Below are 21,936 nucleotides of genomic sequence, written 5' to 3' on the forward strand. Positions count from 1 at the left end.
ATTCTTTTTATAGAGTAGTGTACATTCTAAATTGTAGGGTATATTTTACTATGTTTTCTTTTAGTTTTCATGTTTTAATTGCTTATCTCTCTTGTTTTAATTTCGTATTTCCCAAATTGTAGGGTATATTTTACAATAATTTCTTTTAATTTTTCATGTTCTTAATTTTTTATCTCTCTTGTTTGAATTTCATGTTCTTAATTGTAACTAAATGTTTGCAAGAAGTCTTTCTGAGGTTCTAGATCTCAGGAATGTTTTAATGCTTTTAATTAACTTTTTTTTTTTTTCCCTTATGTAAAGCACTTTGAATTGCCACTGTGTATGAAAGGTGCTATACAAATAAACTTGCCTTGCCTAAATTAGTAAAATTAGTAAACAGCTAACAGGCTAACTAAAAACTTGGTCAGCTAGTTAACCAGTTCTAATCTTTCTGCGGATATATGTACCAGTCTCTGCATACATTTAGCAACTGGAATATTGTGAGGCAGTTTGCTGACGACAAGAAGCTAATTCCTCCTTGGTCACATGTACAAACAAGCAAATTTTGTTGTTTTGGAGTTAGCATACAGCTAACCAATCTTCTCAGTTTTCAAATGATCAAGTTTACCTTATTGTATATATAAATGATAGATAGGTAGATACTTTATTGATCCCAAAATAAAATTAAAGCCCCAGTAGCATAATACAACAAATAATTAACAGTACAAAACAAAACAAAAGCAAACAGAAAAACTAGAACTGAGTATTTCTTGTATTTTATATAAAATGAATAACTGATAACTGTAATGACTATGCATGAGGTATAGTTTCAGTGTAAAGATTGAATAGTAAATAGTAAAGTGACATGTGACAATATTGCACAATGAGGCCAATACAGCCATACATATACATACACATATATACACATATACATACATATACACATATGCAAAGTATATATACATATATACATTTGCACATGCATGTGCATACAGGTACAAAACACATGGCTACATTAGGACCCTCAGTCTTTAGCTACAGCCAGCTGTCCCTGAGTTTAATTGAGTATAACGGTAATTTTAGCCATAATTTTTTCAATTCTGTGTAACTTAATGTTGATTAAAACAAGTAAATAAAGATGAGGTTATTTGTTGTAGCTACACTAGCCTGTATCTGCAAGGGGAAAACAAAGCCAGCTAATATAAAATGGCAGACATGTGTTTGTTTATGGATTACATTTGGGCTAAGTGAAACAAGTGTGTTCAGTGAAAGTTTTTAAAGTGCTATTTATTATTTTTTCGTTAAAGGAAAATAGGAAAATCAGAGAAGATATAAAAGTATAGATAGTCGAGCCAAGTAAACACTTAAACAGTGGCTAAGGGACAGTTCACTTTTGCAAATTGTAATTGCCATGTCTCATAATTGTTTCAGCATTGCTAGTCGGTAGCCTTACAAGAGCAGTACTACAACCGTAACTGCTACCAGAACCCTCACTGTATTTTAATATTGGCCACTGTACTGGGAAAGAAGAGCCAATGTGGTGCCATTGTTCTGGTAATGTATCCAACATAACACTTACTTGGATTCCAAAGTCCTGTAAATCGAGCAGGAATTCAGATCCTAATCTCCCTTTCTAAACTAGCTCAGACCCACAAGCGGTGTGCCAGGGACGGAGAGAGTGAAAAAGAGACTGTTTTTGTGCTCTCTAATCAGACTCAGCTGCTCCTGATCTGTTTTCATGTTATAAATCTGAGGAGGCACGCTCTGTCCTTAAGTCGACTTAAGCCAAGCACTCATTTGTATTCAGATTTAGAAAGAAAAGTGCTTTTTTAACAGGGGTAGATGGGGCACACTCCAGAAATTGGATCATTTTGTGGTTCTATTAATGGCCTGGGTTGTGTGCCATCCCTCTGAGGTCTGTGTTTCACAACAGGCCTGTGTTTTATAATACTGTATATCTGGTTTGATGCTTTTTATAATGTTAACTTTATTAGACAAGACCCTTTAAGTTGGTTCAAGCTCAAGTGTAAGTCCTAATTCTGTGCTATTGTGTGTTTGTGTGCTTATGTTGCAGTGCGGGAAGCCTCTACCGGGCCTGACCAAGCAGGAGGACTGCTGTGGAAGTGTGGGAGCTTCATGGGGTTTGAACAAATGCACCCAGTGCCCCAGCAAACCAGGTGTGACTCTTAAAGGCATACAAACACAATAAAAGTATACTACTACATAGTAAAGAAATAAGTGCTTAACCTTAATATAATAAAGTGCATATGTAATAAAGTGCACACATACTGTAAGAAGTGCATACTAATTATTGCACCCAAATGTATTCCATTTTTTTTTACGGCTTAGTGTGTTTGTGGGGGGTTGTTTCCAGGTCACAGTTCAGTGTGGTAATGGCTTTTGGGTAAAAACTGTTCATAAATCTTGAAGTATGAACAGTTTTTACCCAGTTTATGTTGATTGTCAGTGAATATCATGTTTCATCTGTCCAAAAAAAATTAATGATTAGTACCTGGATTTGTGGGAATTCAAAGTGATTTGGCAGAGGTGCTACCCATGCTGTGTTATATCCTACCTACGTTTGCATTTCCCACTTGGAAGCCAAGCAAGCACCTGTTTTTTCTGCAGTCTGTGCTCTTTTTAAAAAGCCACGGTTTACTCTCAGGCTGGTTTGATGTTGTGTATACAGAATGAAAGTCGACTTGTTGGCAGTTCTGCAGTGTTTCAGACTTGGTGGTTCTGAACTGAAACATTATGGGCCAAAAGTATGTGGACACAAAGTATGTGGACACGAAGTATGTGGACATACTGAGGCTTTTTGAACATTTCATTTCACATCTTATGTCACTTTCCAGACGTTGGAGTGTGACATAAGGAATGTATGTATTTTGTTAAGAGAGCATGTACGGTCATACATTTATGACCTACTATCTGGCCCAATTCAATGTACAATACTAGTCACTTTACCACTTTACTATATCTATCTATCTGTCTATCTGTCATTTTTCTATCTGTCTGTCTGTCTGTCTGTCTGTCTGTCTGTCTGTCTATCTATCTATCTATCTATCTATCTATCTATCTATCTATCTATCTATCTATCTATCTATCTATCTATCTATCTATCTATGGGTCTGTCTGTTTGTCTTTCTGTAATTTATTTATCTATCTATCTGTCTGTCTATCTGTCTATATTACGTCTGTCTGTCTATCTGTGTCTGTCTGTGTCTATCTGTCATTTATCTGTCAATCTATCTATCTGTCTGTCTGACTATCCATCTATCTGTCTGTCTGTCTGTCTGTCTATCTGTCATTTATTTATGTATCTGTTTGTATGGCTGTCTCTCTGCCATTTATCTGTCTGTCTGTCTATCTATCTATGTGTCTGTATGTCTGTCTGTCATTTATCTATCTATGTGACTGTCTGTCTGTCTGCATGTCTGTCTATCAGTGTGTCTGTCTATTTATCTACCTGTCTATCTATCTATCTATCTATCTATCTATCTATCTATCTATCTATCTATCTATCTATCTATCTATCTATCTATCTATCTATCTATCTATCTATCTATCTATCTATCTATCTATCTATCTATCTATCTGTTTATCTATCTATCCATCCATCCATCCATCCATCCATCTATCTACCGGTACAGGAATGTCATGCTTGAATACTTCATTAATATATTGAGTTGACCCAATGGATTCTGGTCAGACATAGTTTGCTTTCACTTGTCCACCTGTATTGATTTGCACTGAGGAAATTCTCACTGTAAATTAATACTAATTTATTCTGAGCCATCACACGATCACTATAATGGACCATTTGTATTGGCATTGGACTGGTCTCTTCCAGTATGACAGTGTCTTCAATGATGTGAATTGTGTTATGAGGCTTAGTATACATCAGATCTTAAACCAAATGAAATGCGAGTTTACGCCCTTTACCAGCATGATTAAAACACTGATGGAAGAATGTTGAGGAAGAATAGTGTTCCATTTCTTTTGTACGGTTTCAGAGAATTTGTAGGATCGATGTCAAGGTGCTGGGAGCTGCTCTAGCGGCTTGTGTTGGCCCAACACTTTACAAGAACACTGTAATTCTTTTCTTTTGATTCATCGTCTGTTTGACTCCAATATTCTGTCCATACCATTAGAAGAATAAAAGTTTTACTTGTGTTGGAAGTCCTCACTGGCAGGTGGGAAGGGCTGTCATATCTGATTTCCTACTCAGTGTTCTCAATAGTCTGTAATCTGAAGCAGACATCACCTTACCTGCTGATAACCTTCATCATCATTGGCAGCTATTTGTTCATTTTTCTATCTTTCAGAAGTTTTAGATCTCTTAACCTGCCAGGTGGATCTCTGTTTACTGCTTTTTGAAGTTTGGATTCATAGAGGTGTCCATCCGTTCCGACATTCACTCAACATCTGGTTTGGGCGTGCTAGGAATAGCATTACGAAGCATAGCATTAACGTTATTTTGGTCAACGTGTTCTGAGATTATGTACAGTAAACATGTTAAATGCTAAACATGTTAAAGGCTACATTCCAATGACCTTGCACACAGTGGAGTCATGTGCATATGCTATATGGCCACAAATATGTGGATACTATGAGCTTGTTGGACATTAGCACCTTGATTTCTTTTGTTGCTGCAATAAAAGCTTTAACTTTTCTGATAAGGATTTCCACCTCTTACCTTTAAAATCCATGTAAGGGTTTTGGAATGTGTCTTTGAGAATTTGCTCCTATTTATTAATGTAACGGGTTGGGTCACACCTCACAAGTGAAGTGTAAGGTAAAGTCCTGCACCAGCAAGAATAAAAAAAAAGAACCTAAGTGCAAAAATAGTTTGAGCAAGGTAGAACAATAGGAAAAACAAAAAAGAGGAACAGTTGCAAACAAATAAGGTGGCCAAAATAACTGAAACAGTGTAACAAATTAAAGATGCAAAAACTTCTGCACCCTGTAATGGAGAAAGTGGATAAAACAGGGATAGCGCAAAACTGAGAACAGGTTGTCACAATATGTACCAACAACTTAGTTCTCAGCAAAAAGAAAACATAGGGAACCCACAGAACCAGCTGGGACTGGCAGTGCATGAGCGACACCCCAACCCCACCAACTGGTGCACCCCATGCATACACCCCACCTGGATTTACAGGCAGGGTCTGCCTTAAAAACGGGACGTTGCTCTGTCTCTTCCAGGACGGTTCTGTCATGAGGCCCAAAACACTTTAACTCCGGGTGAGTTCCCAGAAATAGATAAGAATGCTAACATTGCACTTCAGCAGAAAATCTGACTGAAGCAAGCCCCATATCACGTTTTCAGAGAAATAGCAGGTTTTCTAACAGAGGAGCTGGCAAGTCTGAGAAGTAGAAACAGTGATATATACAAAACTTCCACCTGGAGCAAATGAATGCTTTAAAGCACAGATGACAATGGTAATCAAAAGCAACTGATACATTATTTGGCCTCTGTGCCCCCTCTGTCGGCCAAAAATGGCAATGCAGAAGGACTCCAACGTGGCTCATTACCGAACATATTCAAGTCAAAAGAGCATTCGTGATGTCAGGTTCTAATGTTGGAAGCAAAAAGATGCCCAACAAGCTTATGGACAGATGACGTTTTGGTCATATAGTGTAACTTGTAGACATTGGGTCTGAAAACCTAGTGAGCTCTCTACATAGACAGCATTTTACGTCAGAGTTCTTTTCAAATGTAAATAAATTCTCATTGATGTTTAACTTGTATAAAGGTGAACAAGTGTTATTTATTTGCAAATTTGGGTGGAGGGGGGATGTTAGCTTGCTAGTGGGTTGTACCGCCTCAGCCCATTGGTTTGAATGGCCTGAGGATAACTGTGTTAGCTTAGTAAACAAAAACTGAGGTGATATAATCAGCATAATCGCTCTCTAAGTAGCATGTCTAAATAATCTGCCTTATAGGTTTGATGTCTTATTAGAATCCTCTCTACTTTGACAGCTCACTAGGTTTTCAGACAGTCCTACACTGATCAGCCATCACATTAAAACCACCTCCTTGTTTTAACACTCACTACTTACCATAACCTGGTAAGCCTGCTTTCACTCTGTTCTTCAATGGTCAGGACCCCCACAGGACCACTACAGAGCAGGTATTATTTAGGTGGTGGATCATTCTCAGCACTGCAGTGACACTGACATGGTGGTGGTTTGTTAGTGTGTGTTGTGCTGGTATGAGTGGATCAGACACAGCTGCGCTGCTGGAGTTTTTAAATACCGTGTCCACTCACTGTCCACTCTATTAGACATTCCTAACTAGTTGGTCCACCTTGTAGATGAGATGCTGCTGTTTGAGTTGATCATCTTCTAGACCTTCATCAGTGGTCACAGGATGCTGCACACGGGGCGCTGTTGGCTGGATATTTTTGGTTGGTGGACTATTCTCAGTCCAGCAGTGACAGTGAGGTGATTAAAAACTCATACCAGCACAAACACACTAACACACCACCACCATGTCAGTGTCACTGCAGTGCTGAGAATGATCCACCACCTAAATAATAACTGCTCTGTAGTGGTCCTGGGAGAGTCCTGACCATTGAGGAACAGCATGAAAGGGGGCTAACAAAGCATGCAGAGAAACAGATGGACTACAGTCAGTAATTGTAGAACTACAAAGTGCTTCTATATGGTAAGTGGAGCTGATAAAATGGACATTGAGTGTAGAAACAAGGAGGTGGTTGTAATGTTATGGCTGATCGGTGTATAATCTGCAATCAGATGTCCGCTTCTAAAAACAGTCACAATTGTACCAGGTAGTATTCCATGGTATATAATAACGTCATGGCAATTTTGAAATTCTTTTATTAATAATTGAGACTGCACTTAAATTAGGTCATAACATTAGTATGCTACTCAGAGCATGCACAACATTAATCATATTTAATTCCCTTAAAAGTGCTCCCTATGAAATTACCAGAATGTTGTGTAATTTTTTAAGCATTACCTTTCATTAGAGGTTAGAAGGCTTAAGGGAACGATATGTTCATGCTGAATGGAGAAAACTTAAAGGTGATGACAGAGAGACTCTGTCATCCCCATCTTAAAAAGGGAGGCACCGTACCTAAAGGAATTAATGCATTACAGTCTCAGATGTACTGAATTCCATTCAGAAATGAACCCCAGGCCAACTCATCAGTTCTTAAGTGGAGGGGAGAGTAGGGGGTGGGGGCAAAGAGTTTATTCCATGTTTTGGATTGTATGAAGGAACATTAGGAACAGAGTTATGAACTTATCACAGCTCTTTATCTTCTCAGGTTCTGGGCTGAATGTTCACTCCTGTTTCAGATATTGTAGCACTTTCTGAGAGGTCAAGTGGATTATGTTGGAGGCTCCTGAGAGTTCTGAAACAGGGTCAGGTTTACAAGATAATTCATGTAGGAAGATTTGATAACACAACAAAGAGGAAATGCTGGAGATAGAGAGTAATTGTTAGGGAGTAAAGAGAGAAATATTTTAAAAGAGGGGAAGAAAAGGAAGGTATATGTAAAGGGAGAATGATGAGAACTCTAATGCTGTTTTTTGTTCAGTGAAGCTATAAAGGGTGCCCTAGAGCTGATTTTACACTTGGTGAGAATACTAATGTTCATAACCAGTATGGATTGTGGGCTTGTTGTTAGTTTGTTGTTTGTTATTATTATTATTATTTTATTTTCACTGAACACTATTTATACATATTTTATTCAATATTAAATAATTTGTTTATTCTATATTTTATATTCTTAATTGCATCAGTTATGAGGTCCCAGCTCCGGCGTACTTACCCTGTATGAACAAAAAGCCAAGCGTTGTTCATATAGCTGCCCAGCCGGATGACAGAGCTGAGATTCGATATGATGTATCCAAAATCCCAGCTCTGGTGTGCTAGCGTATTTTACTGCTGCGCCACCTAAGTGACTTGTATTCATATTTTATCGTGTTTTTTACTCATTAGCTTAGTCTATCTATCTATCTATCTATCTATCTATCTATCTATCTATCTATCTATCTATCTATCTATCTATCTATCTATCTATCTATCTATCTATCTATCATCTATCTATCTATCTGCCTGTCTGCCTATCTAATTGTCTGTCTGTCTGTCTATCTATCTAATATGTCTGTCTATTCGTGTGTCTGCCTGTCTGATTGCCTGCTTGACTATCTGTCTGTCTGTCTGTCTGCCTGCCTGTCTGATTGTCTGTCTATCTATCTATCTAATCTGTCTGTCTATCCGCCTGTTTGTCTTTCTGTCTACCTGTCTGTCTGCCTGCCTGCTTGACTGTCTATCTATCTATCTATCTATCTATCTATCTATCTATCTATCTATCTATCTATCTATCTATCTATCTATCTATCTATCTATCTATCGTCTGTCTGTCTGTCTGTCTGTCTGTCTGCCTGCCTGTCTGCCTGTCTGTCTGTCTGTCTATCTAATTGTCTGTTTATCTATCTATTTGTCTGTCTGTCTGTCTGTCTGTCTGACTATCCATCTATCTGTCTGTCTGTCTGTCTGTCTGTCTGACTATCCAACTTTCTCTCTGTCTACTTGGCTTTCTGTCTGTCTGTCTGTTTAATTGACTGTCTGTCTTTCGAACTGTCTGTCTATCTGTCTATTGATCTATCTATTTTGATTAGGCTTTCCATGGGTCCAAACCACCTATAAACACTGGCTGCATAGCAATTAATTATTTACTAAATTTATTGTGGTTTTGGTGTATTATGAATTTTCGATCATAAAAAACTAATCAAGACTTTCTGGCAACATGCACATGTTTGAATTGACCAAACAAGATGACTTTTTCCCACTAAGAGGCAACATCTCTTTTCTCTAAAAAAAAATGGTTGGATGAGTATTGGAATTGACAAAATTGGCTAAAGTGGAGCATCACAGCCTAACACGCTTATCCTTTTCCCCACAGAGAGGGGCTCAATCTGCTATTAATCAAGGATATTTGCTGCTAAAGAGGCATGATTAAACATGGAAAAGAAAAAAAAAGATTGTTAAACATCTGATGTAGACTTTGTAGTTTCTAAAGGCTTAATAGAGGTATAACAATTATGTAATCATAATAATTGTACATAATTGCTAGGTATGTCTGGTCATTTTTCAGCCTGTGTCTTAACATTAGCCAACTTGTTCCTTTTCCAGATCCTGAAATAATTACTGAATGAAAATTTCTAGCTTAAAAACTCTTCGTCACAGAGCTAAAATCTTACACGACAGCTGTCGTAATGTACAAACCTCAATTACAAAAAAACTTGGGGCAACATGCAAAATGCTAATAAAAAACCCATTGTTAAAAAGTACACATTGACAACACAAAACTGTATTAATGCATGTTTGTATATATGCTGACCGGGCTCAGGTGGCGCAGCGGTAAAAACACATGCTGTTCACCAGAGCTGAGATCTCGAATACGTCATATCGAATCTTGGCTCTGCCTGCCGGCTGATTGGCCTGTTGTTCAGATAGGGGCGGGACTAAGCCGGATGGGGACTCTCTCTCAGACTAGTGCGAATATGACCTCTGCTGGCTGGTTGGTGGCGCCTGCACGGAGATGGGAAAGGAGTGCGGTAGAGGGTGTGGCTCCCTGTACACAGCACTGTACTGCCCTACACTCGTCAAGTGTAGGTGATAAGATGTTCCATTGCTGTGCACGTGTCGGAGGGGGCGTGGAGCAGCCTCACCCTCCCCAATCAAGAGCAGGGACCAGCAATAGTGAGAGGATGATTGACGGGCAGAAATTGGATGCTCTAAAGTGGGAGAAAAGGGGGAAAAAATTGATGCTGATAACATCCCCAAAATATTGGGACAGGACCATATTTACCATTCAGAATGGGTGTGTTACCACCTTTTCCACCTTTTTCTATTAATGACACTTTTTAATGCATTAGAAACGGTGGATACTAATTATTGCAGTTTTATTGCAAGTTGAATTCTTGGGACATTCTAAGAAGATACAGATGAACTATTGGTCCATCTGAAATGAACTCGGACCCAGAGAACTTAATAATGTACAGCTTTGTCTTTGCATAATAAAGGTTGCATTTTTTGATGCAGCATTCTGGTTTTCCAAAGCAATCCCAGGCCTGTGTGGCTACACTGATATAGCAGCATGATGTTTTTCCATGCCATGTTGACTGAGGGCTACATGTACTGATTTTTTTTTTTTTAATTCCCTGAATCTTTTGACAATATTATGCACGGTAGATGGTGAAAGCCCTGAATTATTTGCAGTTCTGTTTTTTTTAAGTACTCTTCTTAGTGAAATAAAAGTTTTAGAGAATAAGTAAATAGCAGATTCTTGATTTTAGTATGTTCTACAAAATGTTTTTACAGCAGTCCCAGTTTTAGATGGTCTCTGTTTCCTCTTTCTAAAATTGTACAGATATCAGTTTAAGAATGACCAAACAACAATGAAGTGATAAACATTAAACATCTTTGTGCTGATGTTTTATACTGTTTTTGTCCAAATGCACTTGAAAGTAAATGTACAAATTACTGATGTCTGTTTATTCTTAGCTTTTTATGTATTGTTTCAAACTTATCTGGATTTAGGTTTTGTATTTGTGTAAAACTGTGTTTACAATAAGATTATTTGTTAAAGCATGGGCTAAAACATTAACCTGATACCTTTTAATGTGGCAATTCTGACAATAGTTCATGACAATAGCCACGCTAAAGATGCCGTGGTCACATAAGTTAACAGAACATTACCACTTGGTACTTTAACACATACTACTGAGTTCCAAACTGCCGCTTGAAGCAATAGTAGCATCAGCATCATGCCACTAGGAATGATTATAAGTGTTAGTTAAAGTAAAGCACATCAATAGACCCTGGAGCAGTGGATATGCACTCTCATTTAGGCAGTATAATAGATCACTCTTTGTTTAAATGATGCCAGGATAACACTACCTTATCCAATGCATAGTGTTACATGGTCAGCAGCTGTTTTTGACTATATTGTTTTAGATTTATCTTGTTGTCTGTCCAGCATGATGTCTGTTAACATTGCCCAACCTTTATTCAGCTCATCTCTTGATATAAGGGAGTCGCCAGTTATGTTTCATAATTTATTTGAAAGACCTCTAAATACAGAGGGTGTTTTTCATTTACAGTAGACCCTTGACTTACGAGTTTAATTGGTTCCAAAGGGCTGTTCTTAAGTCAAAATGTTTGTTAGTTAAACCTATTTTTCCCATTAGAAATAGTGTAAATAGAATTAATTCGTGCCAGACCTCCCCCCCCCCCCTTACCTAACCTTTCGAATGTCTTAAATGGTCTTTTTTGTTATAAATACAAGTATATTTCCCTTTAATCTTAAATTATAGAATAGACATTACTGTAATAAACAATAATAAACAACAATACACAGTAGTACTGTACATAACACACATCACATTTCAGTACAGTACATGTGCTGTACCATACACCATAATAAATTTCCTTCATTTTATATAAAATGTATCTACCAGAAACAACAACTCTCAGATTTCTTTATTATTTCCTTCTTTATTTCAATAGTGTTGTATTTTGTAGGTGTAATTGCACGAAAGAAAAAATACTTTACTGAACTGAATTCCTTCTTCTCTCTCATTCACTGTCCCCTCTGTCTGATACACAGTGACAGCTACTGGCAGGAGTAATTATACAACACAACAAATAGTGATTTATTTTTTCATTTTCTCACCACTGCGCTTCCTCTGCACCTTCTTTGGGGACATTTTAATATAGAATTTTACAAAATATAAAGAAAACACCGGAAAAACCCTGTGCGCTGTTCGAATGTTTGCTTGTTCATATGTTCAAATTTGTTCATATGTTAAGTTGAAAAAGATCGTTCGTAACCCGAAATGTTTGTATGGTAAACCGTTTGTAACTCAAGGGTCTACTATATATCTAAATATATGAGGGTTCTTCAAAAAGTCAGCAAAAAATGTTTTTGCTTGAGCGTGTAGCCACTTTGTTCAAAAGCTATAGCTAGTCCACAGCTATTCTCTTCCACCTCACCCCTGTTTTACTAATCTTACATAATCTTATTTTATTCCCGTGTCCATGGCTGTAGAACACTCAAGAAACACTGTTGTCTTTCCTCCCACTCATGGTCTCTTCCTGTCTGATGTGTTTTATCTGGCTATTTGGCTCTGCCTAATGAACACAAGGCTCTGGCTAAATATTCAGCTCATCCAGGAGTGTTGTCATTGCGCCCATGACGTTATTCATGCTAAAGCAATGATGCAGTCTCTTAAACAGGGTGGTCTGTCTGGAAACGGGTCTAAATTATCAATCATTTCTTTCTGTCTACTAAAGCTGATATGACTGGTTCGACTCCCTTTCTTGGCTGAAGCAACCATGTGGATCTTCTTAAGTCTTTGCTGTAGTTTCCTGTGACCTTTGGTTCTTCTAGTTCATCATCATTATGTGGCATAGGTTAACAAATGCTTTAAACCCATCTGAAAAACCTGCTGTTACTTTATAATACACCGATCAGGCATGACATTAAAACCACCTTCTTGTTTCTACACTCACTGTCCATTTTATCAGCTCCACTTACCATATAGAAGCACTTTGTAGTTCTACAATTACTGACTGTAGTCCATCTTTTTGCTGGAGTTTTTAAACACCTCATTGTCACAGCTGGACTGAGAATAGTCCACCAACCAAAAATATCCAGCCAACAGTGCCCAGTAGGCAGCGTCCTGTGACCACTGATGAAGGTCTAGAAGATGACCAACTCAAACAGCAGCAATAGATAAGCGATCGCCTCTGACTTTACATCTACAAGGTGGACCAACTAGGAAGGAGTGTCTAATAGAGTGGACAGTAAGTGGACACGGTATTTAAAAACTCCAGCAGCGCTGCTGTGTCTGATCCACTCATACCAGCACAACACACACTAACACACCACCACCATGTCAGTGTCACTGCAGTGCTGAGAATGATCCACCACCTAAATAATACCTGCTCTGTGGTGGTCTTGTGGGGTCCTGACCATTGCAGAACAGGGTGATACCGGTTAACAAAAGCATGCAGAGAAACAGATGGACTACAGTCAGTAATTGTAGAACTACTAAGTGCTTCTATATGGTAAGTGGAGCTGATAAAATGGACAGTGAGTGTAGAAACAAGGAGGTGGTTTTAATGTTATGGCTGATTAGTGTATAAACTCTGTAAAGTACAACACTGCCTGCTCAGGATAACACAGCCTGGCTTTTCAGCTGGCTCTCATCCTATTTTTGCACAGACAGCTGCCTGTCCAGCCTCGAGCTTTCCAAGGCCACCCAACCCATATTTTGAGGAAATTACCTCATGGCTGATGAAAAAGGCAATAAATGTTGTACCACCTGAGTGAAGTCACAAGGGTACACTCATGCCCTTCATCACATGCTGGCTTTCCACACTATAACAAACACTTAAGAAAAGCATACTTGAGGTTCACACGTCCAGGCAATTGGTTCACATCCATTGACCTGAAAGATGCATATTTTCACACTTGGATATGAATAATATTCACCTCAGAAATTACCTGAGGTTTGACTTTCTCGGGGGTATGATACAAATATCTTGTTCTACTATCTGTTGTCTCTTTCAGTCCACAGAGACGGAAACTTTCAACTTGTTATGTTCACTAGCTTGTAGTGGCACAGTCGCAATGCATAGGGTCAGAGCATACTGTTTCACTTGTGTCTCAGACTGTTGAGATAAATGTCTAGGACTTTCTGCACTGGGTAGCATCGACCAAATTGGACCCGCCGTGTCACTCATGACAGAGAGTAAAGGTGACGCAGATGGCCGCTCAGGTGGCGCAGCGGTAAAAAAGTATGCCAGCACACCAGAGTTGGGGTTTCGAATACATCGTATCGAATCTCAGCTCTGCCTTCCGACTGGGCTGGGCGGCATGAACAACGATTGGCTGCTGTTCATAGGGGTAAAAAAGTCCTCATAACTGGTGCAACTGCGGCCCCTGCTGGCTAACTGATGGTGCCTTCTCAAGGCTGAAGAATAATGCTGATGGGGGTGTGGCCCTCCATACACAGTGCCTGTCAATGGATGAACTTGACTCGTTCAGGTGAAAAATACAGTCTGTACTGACTGTACGTGCCGGAGACAGCAGTGATGTCCTTGACCTAGTGAAAGCGTCCATTTTTACATACTCATGGACTGCAGATTAGCATAGTATATGCCAGGTTGAGGGAAGGATCACACAAGGGCAGAATAATAAACACCACATGGAGCCACTGTTTGCATTCCCTATGCATAATTTGTATGGAAATGCATGCGTTTCAACTTACATTAAAGCATTTACTCCCATTCCTGGTGAGAACTGACAAACCACTGTAGTAGGATATCAGTTTACAGGGAGGACTTTGATCCTGTTTCTTGCACACACTGGCATGCAAACTGATCTAATAGAGCTGTGCCCACTTTCATTCCCTGAAAGCCACAAAAGTTTGGTGAATGTTGAACCTAGAGGTGAACTGGCAATTGAGAGGAAATCCCCTTTATGTGGAATGGAAACTCAATGTGCAGGTGTTGGAACTGTTATGGAAAGGAGAGGGTAGATGTGCTAGCCCATGAATGACCACACACTTTTTTTATGTTTCCCCCTATAGAGTTGATTCCTCCAACTCTAGCAAGAGTAAGTAAGAGAGAATGGTCTGTCAGTAATACTGCTAGTGATGTATTAGCAATGGCCAGGAAAATGCTGGCAAGTGGGCATTATGCTGTTCCTTTACAGAGCACTTGGGTCTCTCCCAATAAACAGGGACCTTATAACTCAGGCACAGGAGCACATGGATCTATACAGGATCCACATTCATTTGGCAAGGGTTTGACAGCCTCTGCAGGTTTGCAGGGACAATTAACAAGAAGGATGGCAACTTCATGGTCTCTCTTTAAAGAGCTCTCAGTTGAAGACTTGCTGGCAGTGCTGAGCTGGTTCTTGCCACATATATTTATTGTTTTCCAGTTCCAGTATTGAACAAAACCAGCCCTTAGATCCCTACCAGTTCCAGTATTGAACAGAACCAGCCCATACATTTCTACCAGTTCCAGTATTGAACAGAGCCAGCCCTTAGATCTCTACCGGTTCCAGTATTAAACCGAACCAGCCCTTAGATCTTTACCGGTTCCAGTATTAAACCGAACCAGCCCTTAGATCTTTACCGGTTCCAGCATTAAACAGAACCAGCCCTTAGATCCCCACTAGTTCCAGTATTGAACAGAACCAGCCCTTAGATCCCTACCAGTTCCAGTATTGAACAGAACCAGCCCTTAGATCTTTACCGGTTCCAGTATTAAACAGAACCAGCCCCTAGATCCATACCGTTTCCAGTATTGAACAGAACCAGCCCTTAGATCCCTACCAGTTCCAGTATTGAACAGAACCAGTCCTTAGATCCCTATTAGTTCCAGGATTAAACAGAACCAGCCCCAAGATCCCTATTAGTTCCAGTATTAAACAGAACCAGCCCTTTTATCCCTATTAGTTCCAGTATTAAACAGAACCAGCCCTTAGATCCCCACTAGTTCCAGTATTGAACAGAACCAGCCCTTAGATCCCTACCAGTTCTAGTATTGAACAAAACCAGCCCTTACATCCCTACCAGTTCCAGTATTGAACAGAACCAGCCCTTAGATCTCTACCAGTTCCAGTATTAAACAGAACCAGCCCCTAGATCCATAACAGTTCCAATATTGAACAGAACCAGCCCTTAGATCTCTACCAGTTCCAGTAATGAACAGAACCAGCCATTAGATCTTTATTAGTTTCAGTTTTAAACAGAACCAGACCCTAGATCCCCACTAGTTCCAGTATTGAACAGAACCAGCCCTTAGATCCCTACCGGTTCTAGTATTGAACAGAACCAGCCCTTAGATCCCTACCGGTTCTAGTATTGAACAGAACCAGCCCTTAGATCCCTACCAGTTCCAGTATTGAACAGAACCAGCCCTTAGATCTCTACCAGTTCCAGTATTAAACAGAACCAGCCCCTAGATCCCTAACATTTCCAATATTGAACAGAACCAGCCCTTAGAGCTCTACCAGTTCCAGTAATGAACAGAACCAGCCCTTAGATCTTTATTAGTTTCAGTTTTAAACAGAACCAGCCCCTAGATCCCCACTAGTTCCAGTAATGAACAGAACCAGCCATTAGATCTTTATTAGTTTCAGTTTTAAACAGAACCAGACCCTAGATCCCCACTAGTTCCAGTATTGAACAGAACCAGCCCTTAGATCCCTACCGGTTCTAGTATTGAACAGAACCAGCCCTTAGATCCCTACCGGTTCTAGTATTGAACAGAACCAGCCCTTAGATCCCTACCAGTTCCAGTATTGAACAGAACCAGCCCTTAGATCTCTACCAGTTCCAGTATTAAACAGAACCAGCCCCTAGATCCCTAACATTTCCAATATTGAACAGAACCAGCCCTTAGAGCTCTACCAGTTCCAGTAATGAACAGAACCAGCCCTTAGATCTTTATTAGTTTCAGTTTTAAACAGAACCAGCCCCTAGATCCCCACTAGTTCCAGTATTGACCAGAACCAGCCCTTAGATCTTTACTGGTTCCAGCATTAAAGAGAACCAGCCATTAGATCCTTAACCATTTGGCGACAGGCATTTGAGACAAGCTTGTCCAGATGTACGGGAGAACTTTGTATAATGTCAGTTTGGGGTTTTATTCTAAACCTTGCAATAGTATTATATGTACTTTTTAAATTGTGTTTGACATTATATAACTTGCATGGTGTTGTACAGTGGGGAAAATAAGTATTTGAGTTTACCCCCTTACAAAGACTTGAACAGTCTATAATTTTTATGGAAGGTTTATTTTAACAGAGAGAGACAGAATATCAACAAAAAATCCAGAAAAAAAACTTTAAATAAAGGTTATAAATTAATTTGTATTTAATTAAGGGAAATGAGTATTTGATCCCCTACCAACCAGCAAGAATTCTGACCCCCACAGACCGGTTATGTGCCCATGAGGCACACAAATTAGTCCTGTCCCTGTATAAAAGACACCTGTCACAGAATCAGTTTCTTCCATTCAAATCTCTCGACCACCATGGGCAAGACCAAAGAGTTATCAAAGGACGTCAGGGACAAGATTGTAGACCTGCACAAGGCTGGAATGGGCTACAAGACCATCAGCAAGAAGCTTGGTGAGAAAGAGACCACTGTTGGCACGATAATTCGAAAATGAAAGAAATACAAGATCACAGTCAATTGCCCTCGCTCTGGAGCTCCATGCAAGATCTCACCTGGTGGGGTAAGAATGATTCTGAGAAAGGTGAGGTCAGCCCAGAATTACACGGGAGGAGCTTGTCAATGATCTCAAGGGAGCTGGGAGCACAGTCACCAAGAAAACCATTAGTAACACACTTCGCCGTAATGGATTGAGATCCTGCAGTGCCCGCAAAGTCCCTTTGCTCAAGAAGGCTCATGTACAGGCCCGTCTGAAGTTTGCCAATGAACACCTGAATGATTCCGAGAAAGCTTGGGAGAATGTGATATGGTCAGATGAGACCAAAATTGAGCTCTTTGGCATCAACTCCACTCGCCGTGTTTGACGGCAGAGAAATGCCCAGTGGGGATGGTGTTCCTGGGGGTCATATCCAGCATTTCTCTGCTCCCAGCTCCCTTGAGATCATTGACAAGCTCCTCCCGTGTAATTCTGGACTGACCTCACCTTTCTCAGAATCATTCTTACCCCACCAGGTGAGATCTTGCATGGAGCTCCAGAGCGAGGGCAATTGACTGTGATCTTGTATTTCTTCCATTTTCGAATTATCGTGCCAACAGTGGTCTCTTTCTCACCAAGCTTCTTGCTGATGGTCTTGTAGCCCATTCCAGCCTTGTGCAGGTCTACAATCTTGTCCCTGACGTCCTTTGATAGCTCTTTGGTCTTGCCCATGGTGGTCGAGAGATTTGAACGGAATAAACTGATTCTGTGACAGGAGTCTTTTATACAGGAACAGGACTAATTTGTGTGCCTCATGGGCACATAACCGGTCTGTGGGGGTCAGAATTCTTGCTGGTTGGTAGGGGATCAAATACTTATTTCCCTTAATTAAATACAAATTAATTTATAAGTTTTATTTAATGTTTTTTTTCTGGATTTTTTGTTGATATTCTGTCTCTCTCTGTTAAAATAAACCTTCCATAAAAATTATAGACTGTTCAAGTCTTTGTAAGGGGGTAAACTTACAAAATCAGCAGGGGATCAAATACTTATTTTCCTCACTGTATGTATGTTTTGGACTTACTTTTCTTTTCTTGTTTTAGGGTACCATAAACTGTTTCAGTCATAAGTCAGTGAAAAAGAATAGTCATAGATATAAAAACGTCAACACTGCAGTGATATAATAAATGTTTACAAGTGTATATAAACATTGCAATTTAACTTCATATTGTGCATCCTAACCAACGCTTTGACTTGGTATGACGTATTTTGTGGTCTTCTACTTGACGGACCCATAAAACCATAAATAAAAATCATGGAGATCGGTTTACATGTCTGACATACAGTATCTGATTTGGCCATCGTAGAGGACTTATTTTTCTCTGAGATTTGCACATCTGTAATTTTTACTTGGCTCACTTTTTTTATTTTATTTTTTCTTGCTTTTCACAGCTTATGCAGTGATTGCCAACGGCCGAGTAGAATGTCCTAAAGGCTTTAAGAGAATGAATTCAACTCATTGTCAAGGTGAGTAACATGAGATGCTCCAGTAGCCATCAAACCCACTTTCTCTGACTTTTTGCTCATGACCTAACATTTTCATTTGTCCAGTTGGAACTGTAAGAATCTTAATGGAGGATGTATGTGTTTGGAACTTAGGTTTTGGGTTACATGCACTGTAAAAATGTGTATGGCGACTTTTACATTCATAAATTATTTATCAGGCATTTTATAAGAAATAAGTCAGTTGAATAAAAATACAAGTTATTAGTTGAGGAAGGTTGAACTGAGGTTAACGCACCTTCATCCATCTACTATACACTGATCAGCCATAACATTAAAACCACCTCCTTGTTTTTACACAGCTGCACTTACCATATATAAGAACTTTGTAGTTCTACAATTACTGACTGTAGTCCATCTGTTGCTTCTGCATGCTTCATTAGCCCCCTTTTATGCTGTTTTTCAATGGTCAGGACCATTGAAGCATCACTGCTGTGTCTGATCCACTCATACCAGCACAACACACACTAACACACCCACCACCATGTCATGGTCACTGCAGTGCTGAGAATGATCCACGACCTAAATAATACATACTGTGTGGTGGTCCTGTGGGGGTCCTGACCATTGAAGAACAGGGTGAAAGCAGGCAAAAAAGCATGCAGAGAAACAGATGGACTACAGTCAGTAATTGTAGAACTACAAAGTGCTTCTATATGGTAAGAGGAGCTGATGAAATGAACATCGAGTGTAGAAACGAGGTGGTTTTAATGTTATGGCTGATCAGTGTATCTTACATATACCATTGCACGCATGATCTCTGGATGCTTTTCTTGGTTTGAGCCATGTTGCCTGGAGGCTAGATTAAAATGAATAGTTAATTAAATGTTCTTTTGCTTTCTACTGATATCTTGATACTCAAAAGATTTCATTTGGTCTAATGAGGAATTAATGTACATGTTTTAAAACTATGATTATAGAAACAATCAGTACGTTCCCACACAACATTAAAGTGTAATTATCGTGAGGTGAGATCTTAGTCTTGGATACATAGTCATGTTGGATGTTCATTCAACTTGAACAATGATATTGTTGTTTAATTGCAGTAAAATATCAAGTAGACGTAATTATGAGAAACAGATTATTGCTGCTCATGCAATGTCAAAGGGCAGCTAAACACACTTGGAGGAGAAGCTAACCAATGATGGCTTACATTCATTAAATCCATTTTATCTTTGAGTAGTGTAGCTTTGTTAATAACAAATTCACACATTTATTTGTATTTCTTATATGGGATTCTTTGTTATATTTATATGGTCTGACGAAATTCAAGTCAAGTCAAGTCAACTTTATTTGTATAGCGCTTTTTACAATAGACATTGTCTCAAAGCAACTTTACAGAATCCAGGACCAACAGACCAAAACCCCTGTTGAGCAAGCCGAGGGCAACAGTGGCAAGGAAAAACTCTCTTAAAATTACAGGAAGAAACCTTAAGAGGAACCAGACTCAGCAGGGACCCATCCTTCTTGGGTGGCCTGGAGGATATTTTAAATAAATAGGATGTACACAAATCATACAAACACAAATTAAAATGAACTAAAAGTTATAACTAGCAATAAATAAATAATAATAGAGTCATTATTCAGTCCAGTCTGTGATAAAGTCTGTAGTGAGTTCTTGACATTCTTGGTGCAAACACGCCAGGTGTCCGTCACATCTGGCAGGAGCAGCATTGTTGGCACGGCAGTCTCGACTTCATTCCTTAACCTCGGGTGGGTAAACAGGTTTCCATCAGAACCACCTTGGGGTAAAACAACAGAAAATGTAGTTAAAAATGTAAAATGTGAATTAAGTGAAATATCATTTACATATCAATTTACATTCTCTCATTAATGTTGATACGGAGAAGCAGTTTCTAGACGAGTCTGCTTTGAAACTGTTGTAATAGTGCAAAACACTGTGTTGAATTTGAACTGACAACAAAACATGTGCTTTTATGCAGTTCCATGGCTGTTTAGTATCATGGACTGCTTAAATTCTTATTTTTCTTTTTATCTTATGAACCTACCAAGATGTTTTACAAAGCATAACCCACCAACCAACATTATTGCTGTCTCTAATTTGTTTTAAAACTTTTACCTAATTCCTCTTAGTCCTTCCATTCCTGTCCAAGTTTGGTCATCATAGCATATTCCCACTTGTTTAAATCACCCAAGGCTAACACTTTAAGATTAAAACCACCTCCTTGTTTCTACCTTCACTGTCCATTTTATCTGCTCCACTTACCATATAGAAGCACTTTGTAGTTCTACAATTACTGACTGTAGTGCATCTATTCCTCTACATACTTTTTTAGCCTCCTTTCACCCTGTTCTTCAATGGTCAGGACCCCCACATGACCATTACAGAGCAGGTATTATTTAGGTGGTGGATCATTCTCAGCACTGCAGTGACACTGACATGGTGGTGGTGTGTTAATGTGTGTTGTGCTGGTATGAGTGGATCAGACACAGCAGCGCTGCTGGAGTTTTTAAATACCGTGTCCACTCACTGTCCACTCTATTAGACACTCCTACCTAGTTGGTCCACCTTGTAGATGTAATGTCAGAGACAATCGCTCATCTATTGCTGCTGTTTGAGTTGGTCATCTTCTAGACCTTTATCGGTGGTCACAGGATGCTGCCCATGGGGCGCTGTTGGCTGGATATTTTTGGTTGGTGGACTATTCTCAGTCCAGCAGTGACAGTGAGGTGTTTTAAAACTCCATCAGCGCTACTGTGTCTAACACACACTAACACACCACCACCATGTCAGTGTCACTGCACTGCTGAGAATGATCCACCACCTAAATAATACCTACTCTGTGGTGGTCCTGTGGGGGTCCTGACCATTGAAGAACAGGATGAAAGTGGGCTAACGAGGCATGCAGAGAAACAGATGGACTACAGTCAGTAATTGTAGAACTACAAAGTGCTTCTATATGGTAAGTGGAGCTGATAAAATGGACAGTGAGTGTAGAAACAAGGAGGTGGTTTTAATGTTATGGCTGATCTGTGTATTTTTTTATACTCAAAGTTCACTGAGATTATTTCTACAGCCAGAAAAGACTCTCAAGCATTAAGTGGTGAAAGCACTGATAGGATTTGAACTTGTTGTCCTGACAGTATTAAAAATTTCACGAGCATTGTGCCAACTCAGATACTTTTTTTTTTTCTGCTAAATTATGAAAACTTTGATT

The 21,936-nt window shown here is 39.4% G+C and overlaps 1 protein-coding gene across 1 annotated transcript in view; it reads left to right on the forward strand.

Annotated features, from left to right (window-relative positions):
• The window catches only part of LOC134324860 (latent-transforming growth factor beta-binding protein 2-like), a 218,081-nt gene that overhangs the window by 121,099 nt on the left and 75,046 nt on the right, over positions 1-21,936 (forward strand). Inside the window, exons 8-9 of the mRNA XM_063006740.1 lie at positions 2,054-2,156; positions 18,647-18,721. Of these exons, the coding sequence (XP_062862810.1) occupies positions 2,054-2,156; positions 18,647-18,721 (178 nt within the window). The remainder of the gene's footprint in view (positions 1-2,053; positions 2,157-18,646; positions 18,722-21,936) is intronic.

This window comes from Trichomycterus rosablanca, chromosome 13, assembly GCF_030014385.1.
Source record: "Trichomycterus rosablanca isolate fTriRos1 chromosome 13, fTriRos1.hap1, whole genome shotgun sequence".
NCBI lineage: Eukaryota > Metazoa > Chordata > Actinopteri > Siluriformes > Trichomycteridae > Trichomycterus > Trichomycterus rosablanca.